The sequence below is a fragment of the Urocitellus parryii genome, chromosome 7 (genome assembly GCF_045843805.1).
Source record: "Urocitellus parryii isolate mUroPar1 chromosome 7, mUroPar1.hap1, whole genome shotgun sequence".
NCBI lineage: Eukaryota > Metazoa > Chordata > Mammalia > Rodentia > Sciuridae > Urocitellus > Urocitellus parryii.
In genome coordinates, this window is record NC_135537.1 from 150,541,458 (window position 1) to 150,565,547 (window position 24,090).

Below are 24,090 nucleotides of genomic sequence, written 5' to 3' on the forward strand. Positions count from 1 at the left end.
ACATCACTGTAAATTATTCAATGCCACTGAGGATATAGCTGAGTGATAAAAGCATTTGCCTAGCATGCATGAGGCCAGGGTTGTCTTCTTTTGTTGTAGAATTGTAGGAGTTCTTTAAATATTTTGGATTATAAAATGCTTATCAGATATACAATTAGTAAACATTTCCCCCATTTTGTAGGTTGTCTTTTCATTCTATTGTTATTATCTTTTGATGACATGAAATTTGAAGAACTCCAACTGAGAATTATTTTCTTTTTGCCTGTGCTTTTGCTGTCATATATGAGAAAGCCACTGCCAAATCCACCATCATATAAATATGTTCCTTTTTTCTTCTAAGAGTTTTATTGTTTTAGTTGTTTTGATGCATTTTGAGCTAATTCATATATATATCATGTAAGATAAGGGTCTAACTTCATTCTTTTGCATGTATTTAGTTTTTCTAGCACTATTTATTGGGAAGACTGTCCCTATGAATGCTGAGAATAATAGGGACCAATTAAAATGTAAGTTGATGTATGTTATATGTTTATACAACAAAAAACAGTTCTAAAGGAAAAAAGAAGAGCAAATAAACATTAGATAACTTGCTCAGTATTTACTGAATTTCTCTATTATGTGCAAAGCTGAATGCTGACTGCGCTAAGGGCAATAAAATTAAAGTACAGTCTATATTTCTTAGGAGTCTAAATTTTTTGATGGAGAACAGTAAGCCACTATATTAGGTTAAAATAAGGCATGCATGAAGCCAGGACAAATAAACGCTACAGACAATATGTGTTATGAAAGTTTTAAGAAGGCAGTTATTACTGCCAGCCTGGATGGAAGTTTTTCTCTTAGCATTAGTGTTAATCTAGCCGCATAAATAATTTTTGAAAGAATAAAACTACAACATTAACAAAAATAAAAAACTGAGGTTTATATACACAGCCCCATTTCTAGCATGTTCCAAGTATCTTCCATTATTTTAATAGTAATTTTCATTAAAAGACAAACGTTAATAAATTTATAAAACATGCAACTACTATAATGAATTTGTTTATAAAAGTGTTTACAAAAGAGTAACAGGAAACACTATAATTTTTCTTCTCTTTCACATTCAAGAAATTCAATGTATGGCATTTCCTTCATAATTCTTTTAAATAAAAACATAATTGATAACATTTAACTGTGTTTTAAAACTCTGCCTCTTCTTTGGGTGCGGTGGCACGCGACTTGGGAGGTTGACACAGGAGGATTGCAAGTTTGAGGCCAGCCTGGATAATTTACCAAGAGCCTGTCTCAAATTTTTTAAAAAAGGGCTGAAATGCAGTCTGGGTTTAATCCTCAGTACTGCAAACAAACAAAAACCACCATCACCACCACCATCACCACCACCATAAAACTTCCGAAACTCTGCCCTTGTAAGGGCATGGTATTCATGGTCATTTTAATAAGATTTTATTTTGGGGGGGGTACTGGGGATTGAACCCAGGAATGCTTTACCACTGAGCTACATCCACAGCACTTTTTATTTATTTATTTTTTTGGTGGTGCTGGGGATTGAACCCAGGGCCTTGTGCATACGAGGCAAGCACTCTACTGACTGAGCTATATCTCCAGCCCCTTTTAATTTTTTACTTTGAGACATGGTCCCACTAAGTTGCTTCGGGCCTGGCTAAATTGCTGAGCTTGGCCTTGAAATCACAAAAAGCCTCTGCTTCCTGAGTCACTTGGGATTACTGAGATTAAGGGCCTGGGCCACTATGCTCTGCAATGAGTTAAGATTTCTTAAATGATGTGTTCCACAGTCTTTTATTTCATAAGAAATTACTAGGAAAAAAATGTTACAGGAATATAAACTTAACAAACCCATATGATGAGTTAAAAAAATAATTCAAATGGTAACAGAAATCTTTAATTGATAAAGTAAATTAAGTCTCTATGATGGCACCTGAATAAATTTAAGCATATAATAAAAACAAAACAACTTATGGGATTAAAATATACCTGCCATTGAACATGATGTTAAATAAATTTCCTAACATGGACTTAAGCAAAGCACAGAGTAATTAATTAGTTCAAATGAAAGTAAGATACCTATATGTACCCAGAGTCTGAAACCACCACTAAAATTAAGTTTGATATATACGAAGAAAAATTACTAAAATTTTTTCTAAAATTACTGTAGCATTATAACAAACTCTGAAAAGAAAACAAGTCCTTTAAGAACAACAACAAAATAATATTTTTTTGAGGGGGGGGGGTGTTGACAATTGAACCCAGAACTTTGTACTTATTCAGCAAGCACTCTATCACTGAGCTATTATCTCCAGGTCCAAATACTACATTTTTTTTTTTTTTTTTGGCGGGTGGCGGGGGTGGGTGGGTATTACTGGGGACTGAACTCAGGGGCACTTGACCACTGAGCCACATCCCCAGCCCTATTTTGTATTTTATTTGAGACAGGGTCTCACTGAGTTGCTTAGCGCCTTCCTTTTGCAGAGGCTGGCTTTGAACTTGCAATCCTGTCTCAGCCTCTGGAGCTGCTGGGATTATAGGCATGCACCACCGTGCCAGGCTCCAAACATCACATTTTAATTTAGAGTGAGATATAATAACATTTAACACTCTAGAATTCATATGGAATTAGTTAAGTATTTATCAGGTACATTAATACTATGTCAAATTTTACAAAGTTCTAATACCTATACTCATTTTCCCTAATGTTGTCTACTCGGCATCAGTTACTTTGTGGTATATATGGCTTTCTGACTTTCTTGTGAATAGTATTCACAATTAGGAGGAGCTTTACAAGGTCTCTTCTGCCTTGGAAATAGATAGCTGAGAACTTTAGATTCCTCTTCAAAAGGTGTAACACAATATTAAATTAGTGAGGTTACTTTCAAACAAATATGAAAATGCACATCTTACCCACATGCAGGCCTCAATCCTAACTTTTGAGATGATACTCCACAAAGAAATGGCTCCTTCAGTGCCTTCTTCATCTGGACAAATAATTTGATCAGGATAAGGTGGCTCAGGGAAATTAACTGAGTTGCATTCATAAGCAGCTAATGTAACTGAAGCTATATGTGGGCCCTAGAAAACAAATATAAAAATCCTTGGTTGAGAAATATTAATGAAAAAGGATTTGTCAATACATATTATTTTAATAGTACATTAACCACACATATTATCAGAAAAGTTTAGCTTTTGAAGAACAAAATTGTATCTAAACAAATATTTCAAGATGCAGTTAGTAATTTGATAAAATAATCCTTGCTATTTCTTGCTAGCTTAATTTTAAAAACAATTTAAATTCACTAAGGTTTAATTTACACATGGTAAGAATCACACTTTTTAGGTCCACATTTCAGTAAACTATGGCAAATATTTTCAGTCAAATAACTACAACCAATCAAGATACAGAACATTTCCACCAATGCAACAAGTTTCCTTGTGCTCCTTTGTAGTAAACCTCCCCAAACTCATCCTGGCCCATGGTAATCACTCATGAAATTTTTAACTTGGTTTTTATATTATCTATCTATATTCATTTGTCAGAATGTTATCCTTTGTGGGAAAAAACAAAACAAAACAAAACTGCCCAAGCCTCTGTTTTGTTAGGCACAATTTGAGAATATCACTTTTTGTCTTTACTTAAAAATAGTTAGGGAAGTAACTATCTCATTTATCTTTTCCAAATAAACCATAAATATTAGCTAGTAAGGGGTTAGGATTTTGGCTCAGTGGTAGAGTGCTCATTAAAGACATGTGAGGCACCACTTAAAAATAAAGGTATTATGTCCATGTACAACCAAAAAACTTAAAACCAGTATCTGTGAGTTTTTTCTTTTAAAGTAATTTTTTTTTCTACAGAAACTTTTGTACTGCTTCGTTCCTTTATTCCTTACTTTGCAATGTTACAAATGAACAATAACATTTAAATTAAAATGTACTAATATTTAGTGTGAAAAAGTCTTAAAAATGGTTCCTAAATCCAGATGAGGGTCTGCACAAGTGTCAACTTGATTAAAAATTTAAATTTCTAGGTCCCCAAAATGCAGATTGATAGATGCTCTTTAGTAATAATAATATTAGCCATTAGCAGTTATAAAGAAAAATACTTTATTTGTAGTATAGAATTACAAGAATGCACACATACATGAGATTTTGTCACTAACCACATTGATTATTTTTCTGAATCTGAAGTTTTCTATTAAATATTTCTTCACCGACTTTTCATAAATGAGTCAGAATCAAAGAAAAGTGGTCTCTTTAATAAATGAATCTTTTAAGACCACATGGTAGAAGAATTTGTGGTTCAAAGATCAAGTACATAACATGCAGGGATAAATAAGTATTAAAGAAATCTTGTAACCAAGATAACAACATTTTTTATATCATGTTAATATATGTACAAAAGATGTCCATAAATCTAAGCCACACTTATCGATAAATATAATAGGCATTTTCTAAAAATCTAAAAAATGAAGTTCTATACTTAGCAATGAATTATTAGGTTTTCTATGGACCAAATATGTGAATTTTTATTCTTTGTTCTTTTTCTTGTGTTTTAATCCTTAAAAAATGCTTAAATATTAAGTTTTAAAATAATTATAAAAGGTTTTTGACAGAATGCTTTTGAGTATTCAGGCTTTTGAAAAGTTATAATCAACCATGAAATCTACAACTTATTTTTTTGAATATTATCTGCATAAGAGATTTCACAGTTGGGGTAAAAGGATTATTTTGCAATCCTACAAATGACAACAACAACAAAATAAACACTTCTCTGCCTGAGTTTGTGGTATTAAGAATAACTGCACAACGAATGCAAAATTCTTTAACATACAGTTATAGCCATTAGATGAAATTTAAAGAAACAAAACAAGCAACACTCCCACAAATTCCACCTTTGCTATTAGGAAATACAAAAGAGACATACGATGATGAGGACAAGGATGAGGATGAGGATGAGGAGGATGAGGAGGAGGAGGAGGAGGAGGAGAAGTAGTAGTAGTAGTAGTAGCAGTAGTATTAAATTCAAGAGTTTGACCATGTTATCCCCATGTAAGTTTTCTTTAACTATCAGTAGTCTACAGGTGAACTCTAAAAATGAACTGTAAAACAAAAATAAAAACCAAACAGAAAATGGTCTGGAGGTATAGCTCAGTGGCAGAGCACTTAGCAAGCCTAAGCAAGACCCTAGGTTATGATCAGCAGCACAAAAAAATAAAATAAAATAAAGTAATTAAAGAAAGATATTTCAGGGATATACAGGAAAAGAAAAACTTCATTTCTATTTTTCAAAGATTAAAAATGTATCCGTATACATTAAATACATGTTAATAATGATAAATCACTTTTACATAGTTCAAATTTTTAGTGATTCTAAAAAGGAAATTTCTAACAATTTGAAAATTTTGTCCCTAAAGAAGACTGTTAATTCATTTAACTAAAGTGACATATACTTTCCATAACCACACTATTAAGTCATGATTACTCAGCCATAGAAGCAGATGTGGTGGTTCCCAGACAAAATGCACACTAACAGCTCAGTTTCTTGTCCTTTGTTCATTCTCAAGAGTCTATTTAGCCTATACCTTGACATTTTAGAGTGTATTAGCTGAATTTCATGAGTTCTTAAAACATTACAATTTAATAATTCCTAAACATAACCAATTTGAACTTATAAGAGTTTATAGAAAAATCCAAATAAAAAACTAAAAACAATATTTTGGTCAAAACAATTTTAAAAGTTTTAATGCCCATCAGCTTAATATACATAATTCAAATTTCTGAGGGAGAGGGTTGCAGAAAAATACTAGAAGAAATAATGGGCAAACATTTTTCAGGTTGCTTAAAAGTATTAACTCATCAACCTCTGATCTAAGAAAATGAACAAACCTCAGTCAGGATTAATAAAAAGTAAAATAAAACATAAACTGCTGAAAATCATAACTGTCAAATCATAATCAAATTATTGTAACATGAAAAGGAGAAAATCTTAAAAGCAACAGGAGTGTATAAACATAACACATTATCCACAGGGAAAAACGAACAAGATTTTTTTTTATCAGAAATAATGTAAAACAAAAGGTAACAGAATTACGTCTCTAAAATGCTTAAAAAAAGATATAAAGAAAGAAAGAGAACCTGTGACTTTAGAACACAGGGGAAAATACTCTTCAAAAATAAGAGAAAACTGGGCTGAGGATGTATTTCAGTGGGAGAGAGCTTGCCTGGCATGCAGAAGGCCCTAGGTTCAATTCCCAGTATTGAGCAAAAAAGAAAACAGAAAGAAAACAACAATCACCCCCCCCCAAAAAAAAGCCCCCCCCCAAAAAACCAAAATAAAACCAACGAATGACATGTTTACAAGGAAAATATATGGCATGAAAAGTATAAAGAATGTGAGCAGGAAAATGGCGAATACTACTATAAGGTTGTGACATTACACATGAAATAATAAAATAACAATATGAAATTCACCTTAGTAAGTCAAAGCTATCTGTTGCAAACCTCAGAGCAAACACTGATTTTTTTAAAGTACAATAAATAAGCCAATAATAAAATACAAAAAGTTTCCATTTAAAATAATAAAATATAAAAAATTTCCATTTAAAATAATAAAATACAATAATAAAATACAAAAAATTTGGGGCTGGGGATGTGGCTCAAGCGGTAGCACGCTCGCCTGGCATGCGTGTGGCCTGGGTTCGATCCTCAGCACCACATACAAACAAAGATGTTGTGTCCGCCGATAACTAAAAAAAATAAATAAATATTAAAAATTCTCTCTCTCCCTCTCTCTCTAAAAAAAAAAAATACAAAAAATTTCCATTTAAAAGGGGGCAAGAAAAGATAAAAATAAATGGGACAAATAGTTTTGTGGGTAGTAAACCTAAACTCAACCATGTTGATAACTATATTAATTGTAAATGGATCAAACATATGTATGAAAAGGCATAGATTGTGACTGGATTGTATATGCTCTCTTCAAGAAATATATACACGTATACATCAAGACCCAGAAAAGTAAAAGTAGAATCAGAAAAGATAAACCATTTAAAAATAATCCTAAAGAGATGGAATGGCTATATTAATATCAGAAAAAGTACACTTCAGAACACAGAATATTATAAGAGACGAATAGGGACATATCATAATGACAAAAGGGATAATTTTAATCTTATTTTTCTTTTGAAACAGGGTCTCACTAAGTTACCCAGGCTAGTCTTGAACTTGGGGTCCTCCTGAGTGTCACTATGCTCAGCTACAATTTTAAATGTGTACATATTCAATAACACATTGGTGAAATACAAACAGCAAAAACTGACAGAACTAAACAGGACAATAAACAAATCCCTGATTATAGATATAAATTTCAACACCAATCTTTCATTATTTCATAGAATAGACTAATGTTTGATGTGGATATAGAAGATTTGAACATAGAAAACCCCATGCAATAATAGCCAAATGCATATTTTTTTTGAAGTACACAAAGAATACTTGCCAAGAGACACCACCACATGCTGTGTTGTAACATGAGTCTTAACATATTTAAGGGGATCTGCCAAGTGGCAAGGTAAAGATAATACAGTGAATACTTCTTAAGGAAAAGTGGCAAATAAAGGTCCTTTTTAAAAAATACATACATTTTTGTAATTCAGTATAGTCATTCTAAGTCAACAGAAGAGTTTATCTGTTTGTGACCTATTGGACATCTGGTTTTGTTTCCTTTCAAAACCCCATATATCTAGTCTCATGGGCTGTATTATACTATATTTTCCAATGGAATAGTGTTGCTTTATCCAGGATAAAAGATGTAGTACTTGGCCAGCAAGACTATGGGTAAGAGCAAACCATAGTTATATCAAAGGATAAGATTTCCAGTAAGAGCAGACATAGATATTTGTGAAAAAGCATACTTTTTAAACTTTTTAAAGCTCTTTTTAAATAAACTTAAAAAGTTACACTTCTACAGTTTATGTTATTTTATAAGTAGTATAATAAAGTAAGTTTTAGTGTTTAAAAAATATTAGCTCAAGACAATCAAATGGAATCAATTTTTACTTTTGCTTCAGTAGTAGTCATATTAGTTCTAATTAGGACAAATGTAGAATTAAAAAAATGGTATTACAAGAGGCAAAATTATTCTTCTTAAAATTATTACAAATGAAAATATCTTACTCTGGCAGGGAAGAGAAGTTTTAAGTAATGTCCTGATAATAGTGTGGTATCTATATAAGCCCAGAGGAAAATGTCCTGATGTCACAAATTAGTTTTGTATTTTTCTTCTTTTCAATAGCTCAGGGTATCCTTGACAAGTGCCCTACCACTAAGCTCAGCCCTTTTAAAAAAAAAAAATAATAATAATAATAATAATAATTTTAAGACAGTATCTCATTAAGTTATCTGGGTTGCCCTCAAACTTACCATCCTTCTGCCTCAGCCTCACAAATAGCTGGTATTATAGGTGTGTGTCACAAAGCTGGGCACAAATTAGGGTCTTTGTTAGGCAGGGTAAATTCATTCATATGCTATTTTGTGGGAAAAACTGTATTCAGAAAATGATGAAACTGTAATTACTGCTTCATTTGAAACAAATAATTTTTCTGGACTTTGAACTTATCAAGTTCTTTGATGATTTAATATAATTGTTCCTCCCTTCACATACTTAGAGCATTCAAGAACCTGACATGGTTATATTCATCTCTGTTTCATCAAGGAATGTATATAATTCTCGAAACCATAGAGAAATTGGGATACCTTGGGGTTTTAGAGCCATCTTTTAAAAACTAAAATCTAAAATGGTCATATAAGTTAGTTATGAGCCTAATTTTGCCAAGCCTCTTTATCAACCAAGATGAAGAATAAAATGACGTTAAGAATGCAGTGTGTGTGTGTGTGTGTGTGTGTATTCTTAAGGAAGACAAGCAGACAGGAGTCAGACATTCTTCCACTTAAGGCAGCTCACTTAGAACTGATAAAACATTCCTGAAGACTGGAGTTGTTTGCACAACATCTGCAAAGTCAATTCATAGCCTAATCCATCATCTATACACAGAAGTCAAGTGAGATCCCAAAGGCAAAATTTCCAATTAGTTTTGTCTGGAAAGTTCAGGGCAAAGGTAATAAAATCAAGAATCCTGTGCTGATTCACTGGGAAAACATTTGTTTGCCACACTCCTTCACTAAGGAACAAAAGGAGTCAGTGGTTAGTCTGAAATGTGATTCATTAGGAATATCGGGGTGATAAATAAATGAAAGGGGATGACAAATGGTTGTCTGTAACAGTCTTGCAAAACCTTTTTTTTTTTTTAGGGGACTTTAAAAAATGCTTTTGCTACCAACCAAGAAAAGCCCAGGACCGGATGGATATACAGCAGAGTTTTACAAGAACTTTAAAGAAGAACTAATACCAATACTCCACAATCTATTTCAGGAGATAGAAAAAGAGGGAGAACTTCCAAATTCATTCTATGAGGCCAATATCACCCTGATCCCCAAACCAGATAAAGACACCTCAAAGAAAAAAAACTACAGACCAATATCCCTAATGAATTTAGATGCAAAAATCCTCAATAAATTTCTGGCAAATCGTATACAAAAACATATCAAAAAGATCGTGCACCATGATCAAGTAGGATTCATCCCTGGGATGCAAGGCTGGTTCAATATACGGAAATCAATAAACGTTATTCACCACATCAATAGACTTAAAGATAAGAACCATATGATCATCTTGATAGACTCAGAAAAAGCATACGACAAAGTACAACATCCCTTTATGTTCAAAACATTAGAAAAACTAGGGATAACAGGAACTTACCTCAACATTATAAAAGCTATATATGCTAAGCCTCAGGCTAGCATCATTCTAAATGGAGAAAAACTGAAGGCATTCCCTCTAAAATCTGGAACAAGACAAGGATGCCCTCTCTTACCACTTCTATTTAATATAGTTCTCGAAATACTGGCCAGAGCAATTAGACAGACGAAAGAAATTAAAGGCATTAAGATAGGAAAAGAAGAACTTACTATTTGCGGATGATATGATCCTATACCTAGAAGACACAAAAGGGTCTACAAAGAAACTACTAGAGCTAATAAATGAATTCAGCAAAGTGGCAGGATATAAAATTAACACGAATAAATCAAAGGCATTCCTGTATATCAGTGACAAATCTTCTGAACTGGAAATGAGGAAAACCACCCCATTCACAATATCCTCAAAAAAAAAAAAAATAAAATACTTGGGAATCAACCTAACAAAAGAGGTGAAAGATTTATACAATGAAAACTACAGAACCATAAAGAGAGAAATAGAAGAAGATCTTAGAAGATGGAAAAATATACCCTGTTCATGGATAGGCAGAACTAACATCATCAAAATGGCGATATTACCAAAAGTTCTCTATAGGTTCAATGCAATGCCAATCAAAATCCCAAGGGCATTTCTTATAGAAATAGATAAAGCAATCATGAAATTCATATGGAAAAATAAAAGACCCAGAATAGCAAAAGCAATTCTAAGCAGGAAGTGTGAACCAGGAGGTGTAGCGATACCAGATTTCAAACTGTACTACAGAGCAATAGTAACAAAAACAGCATGGTACTGGTACCAAAACAGGCGGGTGGACCAATGGTATAGAATAGAGGACACAGAAACCAATCCACAAAATTACAACTATCTTATATTCAATAAAGGGGCTAAAAGCATGCAATGGAGGAAGGATAGCATCTTCAACAAATGGTGCTGGGAAAACTGGAAATCCATATGCAACAAAATGAAACTGAATCCCCTTCTCTCGCCATGCACAAAAGTTAACTCAAAATGGATCAAGGACCTTGATATCAAATCAAAGAATATGCGTCTGACAGAAGAAAAGGTTGGCTCCGAGCTACATATTGTGGGGTCGGGCTCCAAATTTCTTAATAGGACACCCATAGCACAAGAGTCAATAACAAGAATCAACAAACGGGACTTACTTAAACTAAAAAGTTTTTTCTCAGCAAGAGAAACAATAAGAGAGGTAAACAGGGAGCCTACATCATGGGAACAAATTTTTACTCCTCACACTTCAGATTAGAGCCCTAATATCCAGAGTATACAAAGAACTCAAAAAATTAAACAATAAGATAACAAATAACCCAATCAACAAATGGGCCAAAGACCTGAACAGACACTTCTCAGAGGAGGACATACAATCAATCAACAAGTACATGAAAAAATGCTCACCATCTCTAGCAGTCAGAGAAATGCAAATCAAAACCACCCTAAGATACCATCTCACTCCAGTAAGATTGGCAGCCACTATGAAGTCAAACAACAAGTGCTGGCGAGGATGTGGGGAAAAGGGTACACTTGTACATTGCTGGTGGGACTGCAAATTGGTGCGGCCAATATGGAAAGCAGTAGGGAGATTCCTTGGAAAGCTGGGAATGGAACCACCATTTGACCCAGCTATTGCCCTTCTCGGACTATTCCCTGAAGACCTTAAAACAGTGTACTACAGGGATACTGCCACATCGATTTTCATAGCAGCACAATTCACAATAGCTAGACTGTGGAACCAACCCAGATGCCCTTCAATAGATGAATGGATTAAAAAATGTGGCATTTATACATAATGGAGTACCACACAGCACTAAAAAATGACAAAATCATGGAATTTGCAGGGAAATGGATGGCACTAGAGCAGATTATGCTAAGTGAAGCTAGCCAATCCCTAAAAAACAAATGCCAAATGTCTTTGATATAATGAGAGCAACTAAGAACAGAGCAGAGAGGAAGAGCAGGAGGAAAAGATTAACATTAAACAGAGACATGAGGTGGGAGGGAAAGGGAGAGAAAAGGGAAATTGCATGGAAATGGAAGGAGACCCTCTATGATATATAAAATTACATATAAGAGGTTGTGAGGGGAATGGGGGAAAAAAAACAAGGAGAGAAATGAATTACAGTAGATGGGGTAGAGAGAGAAGATGGGAGGGGAGGGAGGGGGGATAGTAAAGGATAGGAAAGGTAGCAGAACACAACAGTTACTAATATGGCATTATGTAAAAAATGTGGATGTGTAACCGATGTGATTCTGCAATCTTTGTAATGTTTTGAACAACCAATAAAATAAAATAGATTAAAAAAAATGCTTTTGCATAAACAGGAATTCTACTCCTCAAATTTTTTAAACCACTGCTTTTCTCATCAAAGTCAGAAAATAATTTACCTAGAATTATGATCCACAGTAAATAATTCTAAGTTAAGGTGTAAAACTAAATGATCCTAAATGAGCACTGAAAAGTTTAATAAAACAACATTTGTGCTACCTAGGGCAAGAACATGAGATTATATTGTAAAAGTGCAAGTATAAAATTGCTAGCTAAAACAAAAATAGTATAAGTTCTATAGTATAAGTTCATGCTCCAATTAGTAAGTACTGTCTTTGAAGGATTAATCCTTATATTAAGACATATTTAGCATTTCTTCTCTAAATCTAAGCAACTTTAAAATGTTTTTAAATTGATAGAAAATAACTGTATGTCTTTATTGAGTTCAGTGTGATATTTGGTATATTTATATGTTGCATATTGATTAACTCAAGATATTTAGATTATCCACCATCTTAAACATTTGTTATTAAAGCTAAGGAACTGTTCATCATGAAGTTGACTTAAGTGGTCAGAAGAAATGAATTACATATTTATAGAGAGAGCTATAAAAATTTGTTTAAAATTTATATCTAATAGAACAGATTTAGCTAATTGAATATTCTTAGGTTTCCTTTAAGCACACATTAATAAATAGTGACTTAAGGGCAGGAAGTTATCCAGTCTGTGCATACCCCTTTGCTTGGCAAAAATCCAGGCCTATGTCCTAGAGACCATGGTTTCCTCTTTTGATGTGGTGATGCTCATAAGGGTCAAAATATGAGTCATTCCTTGAAGAAGACAGGGAGAAGAGCCATCATGCCCCCATTAAACAAAAGGCAAACAGACTTTTTCTAAGAAGGGCCTGTTGGTCTTCCCGTAAGAGCCTTGAGTCACTCACTGAATTCTTACAATGACAGTCATTATGCCTATAGAAAGCAATATTGAGTCATACCAGAACATTAACTTTTGGTAATTTCATCCTTTTCTGTCTTGAAGGATACACAGGTGATCAATGAAGCAATAATCAGAAGTCAAGCAGAAATGAAACTGAAGAGGTTGGTTGACAACTTTTAAAAGGAATTACTTCGGGGTAAAAGCGGGAGTTCATAATCCACTTGAATCAAACCGTGTAATATGATGTATTAAGAACTATGTAATGTTATGAACGACCAATAAAAAAAATAAAAAATAAAAAAAAAAATAAAAAAAAAAATAAAAAAAAAAAAAAAAAAAAGAAAAAAAAAAAAAAAAAAAAAGGAATTACTGCATGGTAAAAAAAAAATTACTACAATATTTCAATTACTGATACTAGTTCACATTTCATTTAAATCCATATCCATGCTGTTTTCCAAACAACATTTACTTTTAGCAATAGCCAAGAGGAAAAGAGTATAAGGAAGAAAAAAATAACTTTAACAGTAGAGAATGCTATAAAGTATTTGTTCACTAAAGGAAGCAGGGTGCTCTATACAGAGTTTTTCATGAATTAGAAAGCAATCAAGATGTCAGATTTTTAAAAGGTACAATTACTACATGTTTTAATAATGAAATAACCCCAAACTTTAAAATACACACAGGCATCCAAATCTAACACAGGGGCAAATAGCTCACAACTATCTTTCCTTATATTTAATTCATAACAGCCAAGTTTAATTTTTCTATGAAAATAATCTTATTAAACAAATGGTTCATAAATACCACTCAAAGGATATAGCTTCTGAGAAAATTTGGTCTATTCTAAAACAAAATTGAATAGTTCCAAACTTTTCTACTTCCAAGCCACCTCTAGGAAAGAATTTTTTTTTAAACTAATTGGCAGACCTTAATTTAATTTATTTATTTATATGTGGTGCTGAGAACCAAACCCAGTGCTTCACACATACCAGGTAAGTGCGCTACCGATGAGACCTAGACCCAGCCCTAGATTTAAATTCATATTAAAGAATTTTAATATGCAAAACACGCAAAAACTCTTCCATTTTGATTTACCAATGTGAGAAAACCTAGTGGTTAAAATATATGTCAGAGAAAAATTTTCAGCAAAAAACATTTATCCTTCCATCCTAAATGTTTGGCTGCTTTTCAAAATCATGAAATGACTGTTGGTAGGCAGTCATGGAGTTGGAGCTGTTCTAGATGCCCGACTTCAGTTAGACCTTTAAGAAGCTCACATAGCTCTGCCTATGGTAAAAGCTAAGGGAAGAAGTTTGGGAGTGTTTGGCCCTTTCTAACAGCAGAGGAATTGGTGGTGGTGCCTAACAGGAGTCCTCAGGCTTTGGGATGAAGGGAACATCACATCATTTGGAAAGCATCATAACAAGACACACATGTTGTGCCACAACTGTGGCTCTAAGGACTACTACCACCTTCACAAGAAGCCTGTGGCAAATGTGGCTACCCTGCCAGGTGCAAGAGAAAGTACAGCTGGAGTGCCAAGGCTAAAAGACCAAATACCACTAGGACTGGTAGAACAAGGCACCCAAAAATTGTATACTGCAGATTCAGGCATGAATTTGGTGAAGGAATAACAACAACTTGGCATCAAGTTCATTTTGAGAGTTTCAATGATTAACTGCCAAATAAATGTTCTTCTTTTTGTTTTTTTTAAAAAAAGATCACTGGTAGTTTTTCTTGTCTTTATAGTTCTTAGTCTAGAAACTGAGCTTATCAGAAAAGGATACAGAACTTTGTTCAATCTTTGCACAGGAAATTGCTCCACCTAGTGTCAAATTGTACATACATCACAACACAGTACTGTACGTTGAAGCCAATGGATTCTTTGTTGTTGCTAAATAGAAAACTTTATAAATCGTTAATGGCACATATAAGTTTAAAAATGGCCCTTTAATCATCATCTTGTAATCTGATGAACCATAATGAATCTGCATAAAATGAAGCACATCTGAGACATACTTCTTAATATGTACAAAATTTCCTATTTTTGTTAACCTAATTGTTTACAGAATTATAAATCATACTTTTCTGTTAATGGCAAATAATTACAAGTTAGTTACTAAGACAACTTAATTACTTCTCTAAGATGTTTTATTTTTCACTTAGTACTGGAGATGTATTAGAACCCAGGGCCTCACCCTGGGTGGCTATTATTGTTGTTGTTATTATGCCTCAGCCTCCAGAGTTGCTGGGATTATATGGTACACCACTGCTCCCTATGCCATTGTTTTTAATATCTAAACTTTTGGGGCTCAGGATGAGCTCAGTGGTGCACACTTGCCTATTATATCTGAGGCCCTGGGTTCAATCTCCAAAACTGGGCAGAAAGGAAAAAAGAAGACAGCTAACTAGCTCATTTAGTCTCACAGACTCAATATGCTTCTTCTGGTATACTATATATAGTCAATGATAAACTACAAATTGTAGATTAAATACAGTTGCCTGTTTTTGTGAACAAAATTTTACTGGAAAACTCCCAATCATTCATGTATTGTCTATGGCTGCTATATAATTACAATGACAGATCTGAGCAGTTGCACAAATACTGTATGGCCCTCAAAGTCTGAATAACTACTATTTGACCCTTAACAGAGAGAGCATGCTTTCTAGTTCTAGGGCAGAACATTATTAAGGTAAAAATTTTGACTTATCCAAATGGGCCATACATCCAAATGTATCCACTTTGTGCAAACATTAATGTATTGTTTTTACTTGGGGTATAATTTCCAGGACACCAGAGAATAAATATGCATTCCTCTGTCTTTCACGTACAGGATTTGCAAAAAGGAAATCTGGTGAGTGATTGCTAAGCGTAAGACGAATCTGTCAGTAAATTTCAAGGAATTAATAGTGAAGAGAAGATTAGAAGGTGTTAACTTGGAAAAATCTGTCAGCCACAGCTTTTTTAAAAAATGTGATCTATGTAAAAATATGAGTAAAGTAAATGAATCAGTAGCATGTATTACTTGCTAGGCAAAATTTGCCCACACAGATGTCAAAAAATGAACAAAAACCTGTCTGCATAAACAATAAGGACAGAAGAAATATAATTCATACTTTACATTTAACTTCTAATTTGTTATTGAATAACTTACTATAAAGATAAATCAGATCTTATTAATACACTGAATAAATGATTAAAATCACCTCTTAAATCATTCATTGAGCCTGTTATCTGTTTAAGTAAACTGAAGACAAAAAGCATATTAAAATATTGTTCACATAGCAGGAACAGACATAGTTTAATTTGTTGGAGACACATTAAGAGGATGTACTAATGTTCAATATAAAACTATCTTGCAAACTAGGAGAAAGTTGTATAGAGACTAGATTGTTTTTCATCAATAGTCACAATTAAGGCTCAGATGTTAGGACAGAATGTTTTGCCAATAAAAGAAGTCTAATTATTCTGTCTATTCCTCCTTACGCAGGCTTCATGATTTTAGTTTAATTACATTATTCAACATATACTTATTGAGCACCCTAACACACAACAGGCATTGTTCTGGACACTTGCAATACAACAGCAAGAAAAAAAAAAAACACTTGGTCCTCAAAGAGCTCTTATTTTGGAAGTGAAGCTCACATTTTTCTTATTTTAGCTAACTGTACTCCCATACTCTATCCATTCCCCAATATTTGAAACCTTTCCTACTGTCTTTCTTTAGATCAGGCATTCATTAGAGTTTACCTTGGACATAGCCTTCTAACTGGGTTCTTGCCTTCTAAATGAAGTATACTTTCAGTCTCTTCCCCACAAAAAATACATTACATGATGCTGACAGAGTTATGCTTCTAAAATGCAAATGTTAATTCTTTTCTGAATTACTTTTTGGGACATATAAAATCTAAATTCTCTAGTCTGACTTTCAGAGCATTCTATAGTTTAGAATCAACTTATTTTCTTACATGGGGCTCATTTGCAAGAGAGTAGGAATTCTACATTCTCCTATACCTTTCCATCAACAAACTCATTTCATGAAGTTTTCCTATTTCTTCCTCCAAGCAAATTCTTCCCTATTTTAGGGGTTCTATAATAATTTTATAATAATACTTGTTACAATAATCTGCAGTACAATGATCTGCAGTATAAGTATTTATATAAACATCTCTTCAGTTCTATATGTTTAATTCCTTTTATAATAAGGTGATTTTTTTTCCTGTGTGTAGCGCTGGGAATTGAATAGGGCCTCATACATGCTTTACCAGTGAGGTATGAAAAACCCAGTTACCTGTTCAGGATTTTTAAAGAAAACTGAAATAAGTTAGTACAGTAACAATTTTATGAAATATTTATTTACTCATTTTTTATGGTACTGGGGATTGAACCAATCCAAAAAAATTTTGGATTGGCATGAAATTTCCATTTCATGGAAAAAAAAATATATATTTTTGGTAGTACTGGGATGGATGGGATGGAACCTACAGGGGTGCTCTCCTACGGAGCTACACCCCCAGCCCTTTATTATTTCTTATTTTGAGAAAGGGTCTTGTTAAGTTATTGAGGCTAGCCTCAAACTTGTGATCCTCTTTCCTCAGCTTCTTTAATTGCTGGGAACTATGAAGGTGTATACCACCATACCCAGCTAGGAAAATATCTTTATTTTACACTACTGATGTGATTATTTACTACATGTAGAATCCTCTGTTAGTAGACATTTTCTAAGAGTACTTTAAAGATCCCATTCCGGGGCTGGGATTGTGGCTCAGCAGCAAAAGCATTTGCCTCACACATATGAGGCACTGGGTTTGAACCTCAGGACCACATAAAAATAAATAAATAAAATAAAGGTATTGTGTCCGTCTACAATTTAAAAAATATTAAAAAAGAATGATACCATTCCGCTGTTAGATGACTTCCACAAAATGACAGCATGTCATTTTCGCCATCTTTCCTTTTTTGTTCTGGATATTTTTCTCTGGTCTATTTTATAATTTATTAGTTTTCTCTCTTAGCTCTGTCAAATGAAAGCCCATTAAATGGGTCTTAATTTTAGTTAATTTAAAAAAAAGTATTCTAGAACTTCCACTTTGCCTTTTCAGTTTCCAATTTTCTGTTAAAATGATCAAAGTTGTAAGGCACGGTAGCACAAACCTGTAATCCCAGCAGTTTGGAAGGCCGGGACAGGAGGATTTCAAATTCAAAGCCACACTCAACAATTTGGTTAAGCAACTTAGCGAGACCTTGTCTCAAAAAAAATCAAAAGATCTGGAGATGTAACTGGGTGGTAAAGCACTCCTGGGGTTCAATCCCTAGCACCAACAAAGAAACAAATAAAACCCCATCAAATCTTCCCAGTAGCATAAAAACTAAAAAAAAGAAATACTTGAACATACTAATTTTGGATTGAAGCACATGTCCAATAACATTAGGCATTATTTTATGCATATTCAACCTTTCTCTTGCTTTGTTTTTGATAAAATTAGTTTATGTCCTTATATATCTGATTACTTTTTTGTGAGTGCTGGGACTCTATATATATAAAAAATATAATGTGAAGCCTAGGGTGATTTTATTCTCTTCCAGATTTAAGTTTGTGTCTAGTGAGTGTCTGGGCCATTAGCAATTCTAAGCAGATAAGATTATTTAAACCTGAGCTTCAGTATTTACTAGGGCTGATTTATGTCTAGTTCATCCTTTCTTTTAAAGTGTCACCCTTTAGGGTTGTAACCTAAAGCCTGTATGGTTTATCAGGGCCAGCCTCTCCTCTCAGTACTCTCTTTGACCTTAGATATTGACCTTACTATTCTTTTAATTTCTTTCAAATTTTGATGTCTTTAAACATATATTTACAATTTTATCCACCTTTTCAGGTAAATATTACCCCCATTTATATTGAATAAACTGAGGTTTAAAAGTTAAGAAATCTGTCAACTATCATGAAGCTAATAATAATGGAGTAGACATTCAAACCCTGTTATCTGAATCCACATGCTTCATTTCCTCTCATGATAGAAATGAAAGATTTTAGCTTAATAACAAAAATACTTTTTCTTTAAAAGTTTTGTAGTTGTAGATGAACAGAATGCCTTTATTTTATTTGTTTTTTATGTGGTACTGAGGATTGAACGCAGTGCCTTTCAAATGCAAGGCAAGTGCTCTGCCACTGAGCTACAACCCCAGTTCAACAAAAATACTTTTGATCAATTGCATATTCTTTTTTTTTTTTTTTGGTACTGGGAATTGAACCCTGGGGCACTACAGAGTCTCAATTGCTTAGTGCCTCGATTTTGCTGAGGCTGGCTTTGAACTTTCAATCCTGATGCATCAACTTCCCAAGCCACTGGGATTACACGCATGCACCACTGTACCTGGCTACTTGCATATTCTTAATTAAAGAAAGTGACACAATTAAAAGTTAGTCAGTTTGGCATTATACGTGAGTCTAAGCATGCTACGAGTTATGTTCTTTGTGGAAATACATGTTACAATGGATAAAAGGCTGATAATTGCTGAACTAATTAATGAATGTGGGAAACTATTATGTAAATATTTTCACTCACATATATTAACTGCTCTGATGTACATAAAATTTGTAGGTGTTAAATACAGAAAAATAATAGAATATGTCTCCAAACTAGGAAGAGCCATTTGATGGTTTGGTTTCTGAATGAAGCTATTCTAACAAATATATACTTATCCAGAAAGGAACTTGCAAATAAAGTACAGTATATTGGTTATATTAGCAATGCCACCTAGTGGCAGACAAATACAGATAAAAGAAGAAAAAATTTCTAAAAGTAATTTTAAAATCTTTTATTGATTACAGTCTCTTTGGAAAATCTGAAGAATATCACAGGTCCTTTTCTGCCAGAAAAATGCTTATTTGCACAGACATACAATAACAATTATAATGTCTAGGGGAATTAGCATGCTTTTTGAAGCCATTTGCTGATCTGTTTCATCAGAACAAAAAAGTAGGCCATGAGAATGTTATTGTCACATTTCCCTAAATGAGGATTATATTAATGAAAGCAGAATTAGGACTTCCAAATAGAATTACATTTCCTAGACATAAAACAAAAGAAATGTGAGCTATAAGAATAAAATACTGTCCACCATCTACACCTAGAAAATGGTAAATTAAAAACATCTGACCAAAAGTTATTTGGAATAGCAATAACACAAATAAAAATTTAAAACCTTTGACTCTGCTTTGCCTCTACTTTCCTATTTTTCTATTCTTGGCCAAGGTTCACATCATACATTTGATAATTTACCCTTATTTGCTACATCATTGGTTACTGACTACCTTGGCTCTTTGAGAGAACTGAGATTATTCATGTTAAAACAATGATCACAGAGCCTAACACATAGTAAATATTTAATTGATGTTAGCTAATCTACCAGGATAAACTAGACAATGCTACAATAACAACCCAAAGATTCCAAGCAAATTGTTACTTATGATCATATTTCACTGGTCAAAGCAAACAATATGGCTAGAGTTCAAAAGTGTGAGAATACAAATCTTCCCATTGGTCAGATACCATAAAAATAGAAAAGGGTTAAAAATAATAGAACTGACTTCAAGCAGTATTAGTATAACAGAGCATGACACTGATACTTCTCCTTTTTGTTATTGGTAGTAGTTAACCTCTTATAATTTGATTTTCATCTCAACAAATCAACTGAAAAATCAAAACCAGTATATAAATAAATGAAGTTTAACAGATTACTCTCCAACTGTATATACTCATTTTCTTGTTTGTGCTTTATTGGCTTTTGATCTACTTCTGATTGCTGTAGTCTAAAAGAAAAGTGTTTTGTTTTTTTACAAATTCCAACAGTGATTCATGATTAAAAAAAAAAAGAAACTCAGCAAAATAGGAGTAGAGATGTTCTTCCTCAATTTGATAAAAAAAAAAAAAAATCTACAAAAACCTACACCTAACAGGCTAACATACTTTAGGGTGAGAAAGTAGAAGGTCTCCTCTTATGATTGAGAACAAGGCAAGATGCCCCTCTCATAACTCCTATTCAATATCATACTGTGTGAGGATGTCCTTAGGCCTGAGCCTAAGCAACTCCATTTAAAAAACTCCAGTTTTTACAGTCTTACAGGCACGCCTAATGGAACCCTCCAGTGTGGCTCTCAGGCACAAACAAGTCACTTCCCCCACCCTGATAAACTCACAGTGAAGCCTCTGGCTTCACCATAGATCAGGATGGGGATCACCATATCAGATGTTTTAAACCCCAGGGTAAATGATTTCACCGAGAATCCGGTGGAAGCTGATAAGGATTGAAACGGGGGTCAAAAGCCTCAAAACAATATAAATAATAGAGCAAATTAACAGACATTCGGCAAGCTGATACTGAGGCACACAAGCTGGAGAGCCTAATGAAGACCTGTACTGACATCCCATCACTTGTCATCGTTTGCCTAATACTCTGCGTGGTCCTCACAGCTCTCAAACTCTACAGCCACATCTTGACCCTGGTGATATACAGTTGTATGGCTTAGCTGGCCATCAGCTCCACTCCAGGAGAAGCCTACTTTTGTTCTTGATGTGATAACCACAGTCTGAGTGAGTATGCATCTGCTGGACTTAAAGCCTAAGGCTTGAGACTTTTGAACTGACATTTGCATGCAGAGAAAATGTCTGTCATTAGCTTGTCATGATTAAGTGTGTTTGCAGTGCTTAGACTTAATTAATCTAGAATTGTTTGCTGTGAATTGATTATGACTAGTATAATCAGTGCCTAGTATTTAAGGATTGTCGATTTTCATTACTAAGAACCTATAGAGTAAAACTGTATTGAGTGATTTGCGTGAATAAAGCACTGAAAACGGCAGAAACACCTGGACATTCTTTATTTCTCCCCCTGGATGGCATAAGTCGCACCTTTTGCCCATCTCGACGTACTGGAAACTGAACTAATACAGCAAGATAAGAAATGGGAATAAAGATTATATAGACTGAGAAGGAGGAAATAAAACTGTCTTTGTAGAGGATGATTATCTACATAGTAAATCTTAAAAAACTGTCAAAAAAATCTTGGAATTTTCACATGATTACAATAAGGTTGCAAGATATAAGGTTAATACATGAAGGACAACTTCTCCATACCAGCAATGAATGCACATGCTCCACCAATCACACTTTTAGGAATTTACTCAAATGAGTTAAAAAAAAAAATCATTCCAAACAAAACTTGCACACAAACGTTTACTGCAGCTTTATTCATAACTGCCAAAACTTGGAAACAACCAAGATGTCTTCAATAACTAACCAGATAAACAACTGTGGTAATACATTTGCAAAATGGAATAACAGCAATAAAAAGAAACTAGGTGGGGCTGGAGTTATGGCTCAGTGGTAGAGTGCTTGCCTGGCATATGTAAGGTACTGGGTTTGATCCTCAGCACCACTAAATAAATAAAATAAAGGTATTGTGTCCATCTACAACTAAAAAACCAAACAAACCACCAGAAATGAGGTATCAAGCCATGAAACATTGAAACTGCATATTGCTAGGAGTTTGGAGATGGGGTGAGAGTGTGGAGGAGGGTAGAAATAAATAGGTGGGACACAGGACATTTTTAGGGCAGTTAAACTATTCTATATGATACTATAATAGTATGTATGTATATGTGTATATATATATATATATATATATAAAAAAACACTATTCATTTGTCAAAACCCTTAAAACTATAAACACAGTGAACCCTAATATAAACTGTGGGCTTTAGTTAATAACGTATCAATCTATTTCCTACACAATAGGCAGAATTAAATGTCCATAAAATGCAGATCTGGTTATTTTATATACACTTTATTTTAGGACATTTGAAAGAATCCTAAATGCTAGTCACAGAAAAATGCTACTGATGAAAGAACAATAAAAAAGATTCAGTTTATCTAAAAATGAAAAAAGTAATTTGAACCATCCTGAATCTCCGTTTACTATTGGTACTGCTAATACCATAAAGCTTTTATATGTAATTTTAATATATTTTAACATGTAATATATTTTATATACAGTTAACGGATATTATATATAATAATTATTGAGCCTAGGGCTTCATGCATGTGAGGCAAACACGATCACTGAACCACATTCCCATCCCTGAGTTTCTTTTTTTTGGTACTGGGGATTGAACTTAGGGGCACTGAACCACTAGCCACATCCCCAGTCCTATTTTGTATTTTATTTAGAAACAAGGTTTCAATGAGTTGCTTAGCATGTTGCCATTGCTGAGGCTGGCTTTGAACTCAGGATTCTCCTGTCTCAGCCTCCTGAGCCGCTGGGATTATACATAGGAGTGAGCCACCATGCCCAGCTAAAATGAGTTTCTTAATCTGATTTTACCAAGAAATCTCAGAACAGGTCTAGACAAGCACAGAAAGGAATTCTGCAATCTGCCATTTCTTCTTTTCGCTTCTCCCTCAACAAATTCTAAAGATGAATGTAATGTTATGTTACTAAGAATGTAGTACTTATTAAAGAAACAATGACACAGATTATGTCATTTAGGATTTATGTACCTATTTCAGCTAAAATCAGCAAGCAAACATGAACATAATTCTAAAATTCCAAGTTTTTTTTTTTAAGATGGGGGTCTTGGTATTTTGTGGAGACTGGCCACAAACTCAAGAGCATCCTGCCTTAACCTCCTGAGTAGTTGAGATAATAGGTGTGTGGTGCTGCGCCTGACTTAAAATTCCAAGTTTTTAAACTCCAATAGACTTGGAGAAATTATCATTATAGATTAATTCCTAAAGTATTCTTCAGATCATTAATTCAGCACTCTTCTGAACCAAGCAGACAATCAATCACTCCTTAACACTTATCATACCTGCTTCAGAAATGAATTCATTGTAGTTTGCACGTGTTTGCAGTGATGAACTTTATTCAGCAATCAGTCTCACCATGATACCCTTTCACTCGTTTTTCCCCAATGAAGATCAAACTATTTATAAATATGGAATTGTTTTAAATTTATTATTCAGGGATAGGAACAGAGTGAAACAAGTAAGGCAT

General features: G+C 33.7%; 1 protein-coding gene across 1 annotated transcript in view; it reads right to left on the reverse strand.

Moving 5' to 3' along the window:
- The window catches only part of Vmp1 (vacuole membrane protein 1), a 115,885-nt gene that overhangs the window by 63,094 nt on the left and 28,701 nt on the right, over positions 1 to 24,090 (reverse strand). The window contains exon 6 of the mRNA XM_077801351.1: positions 2,914 to 3,081. Coding sequence (XP_077657477.1) covers positions 2,914 to 3,081 — 168 coding nt within the window. The remainder of the gene's footprint in view (positions 1 to 2,913; positions 3,082 to 24,090) is intronic.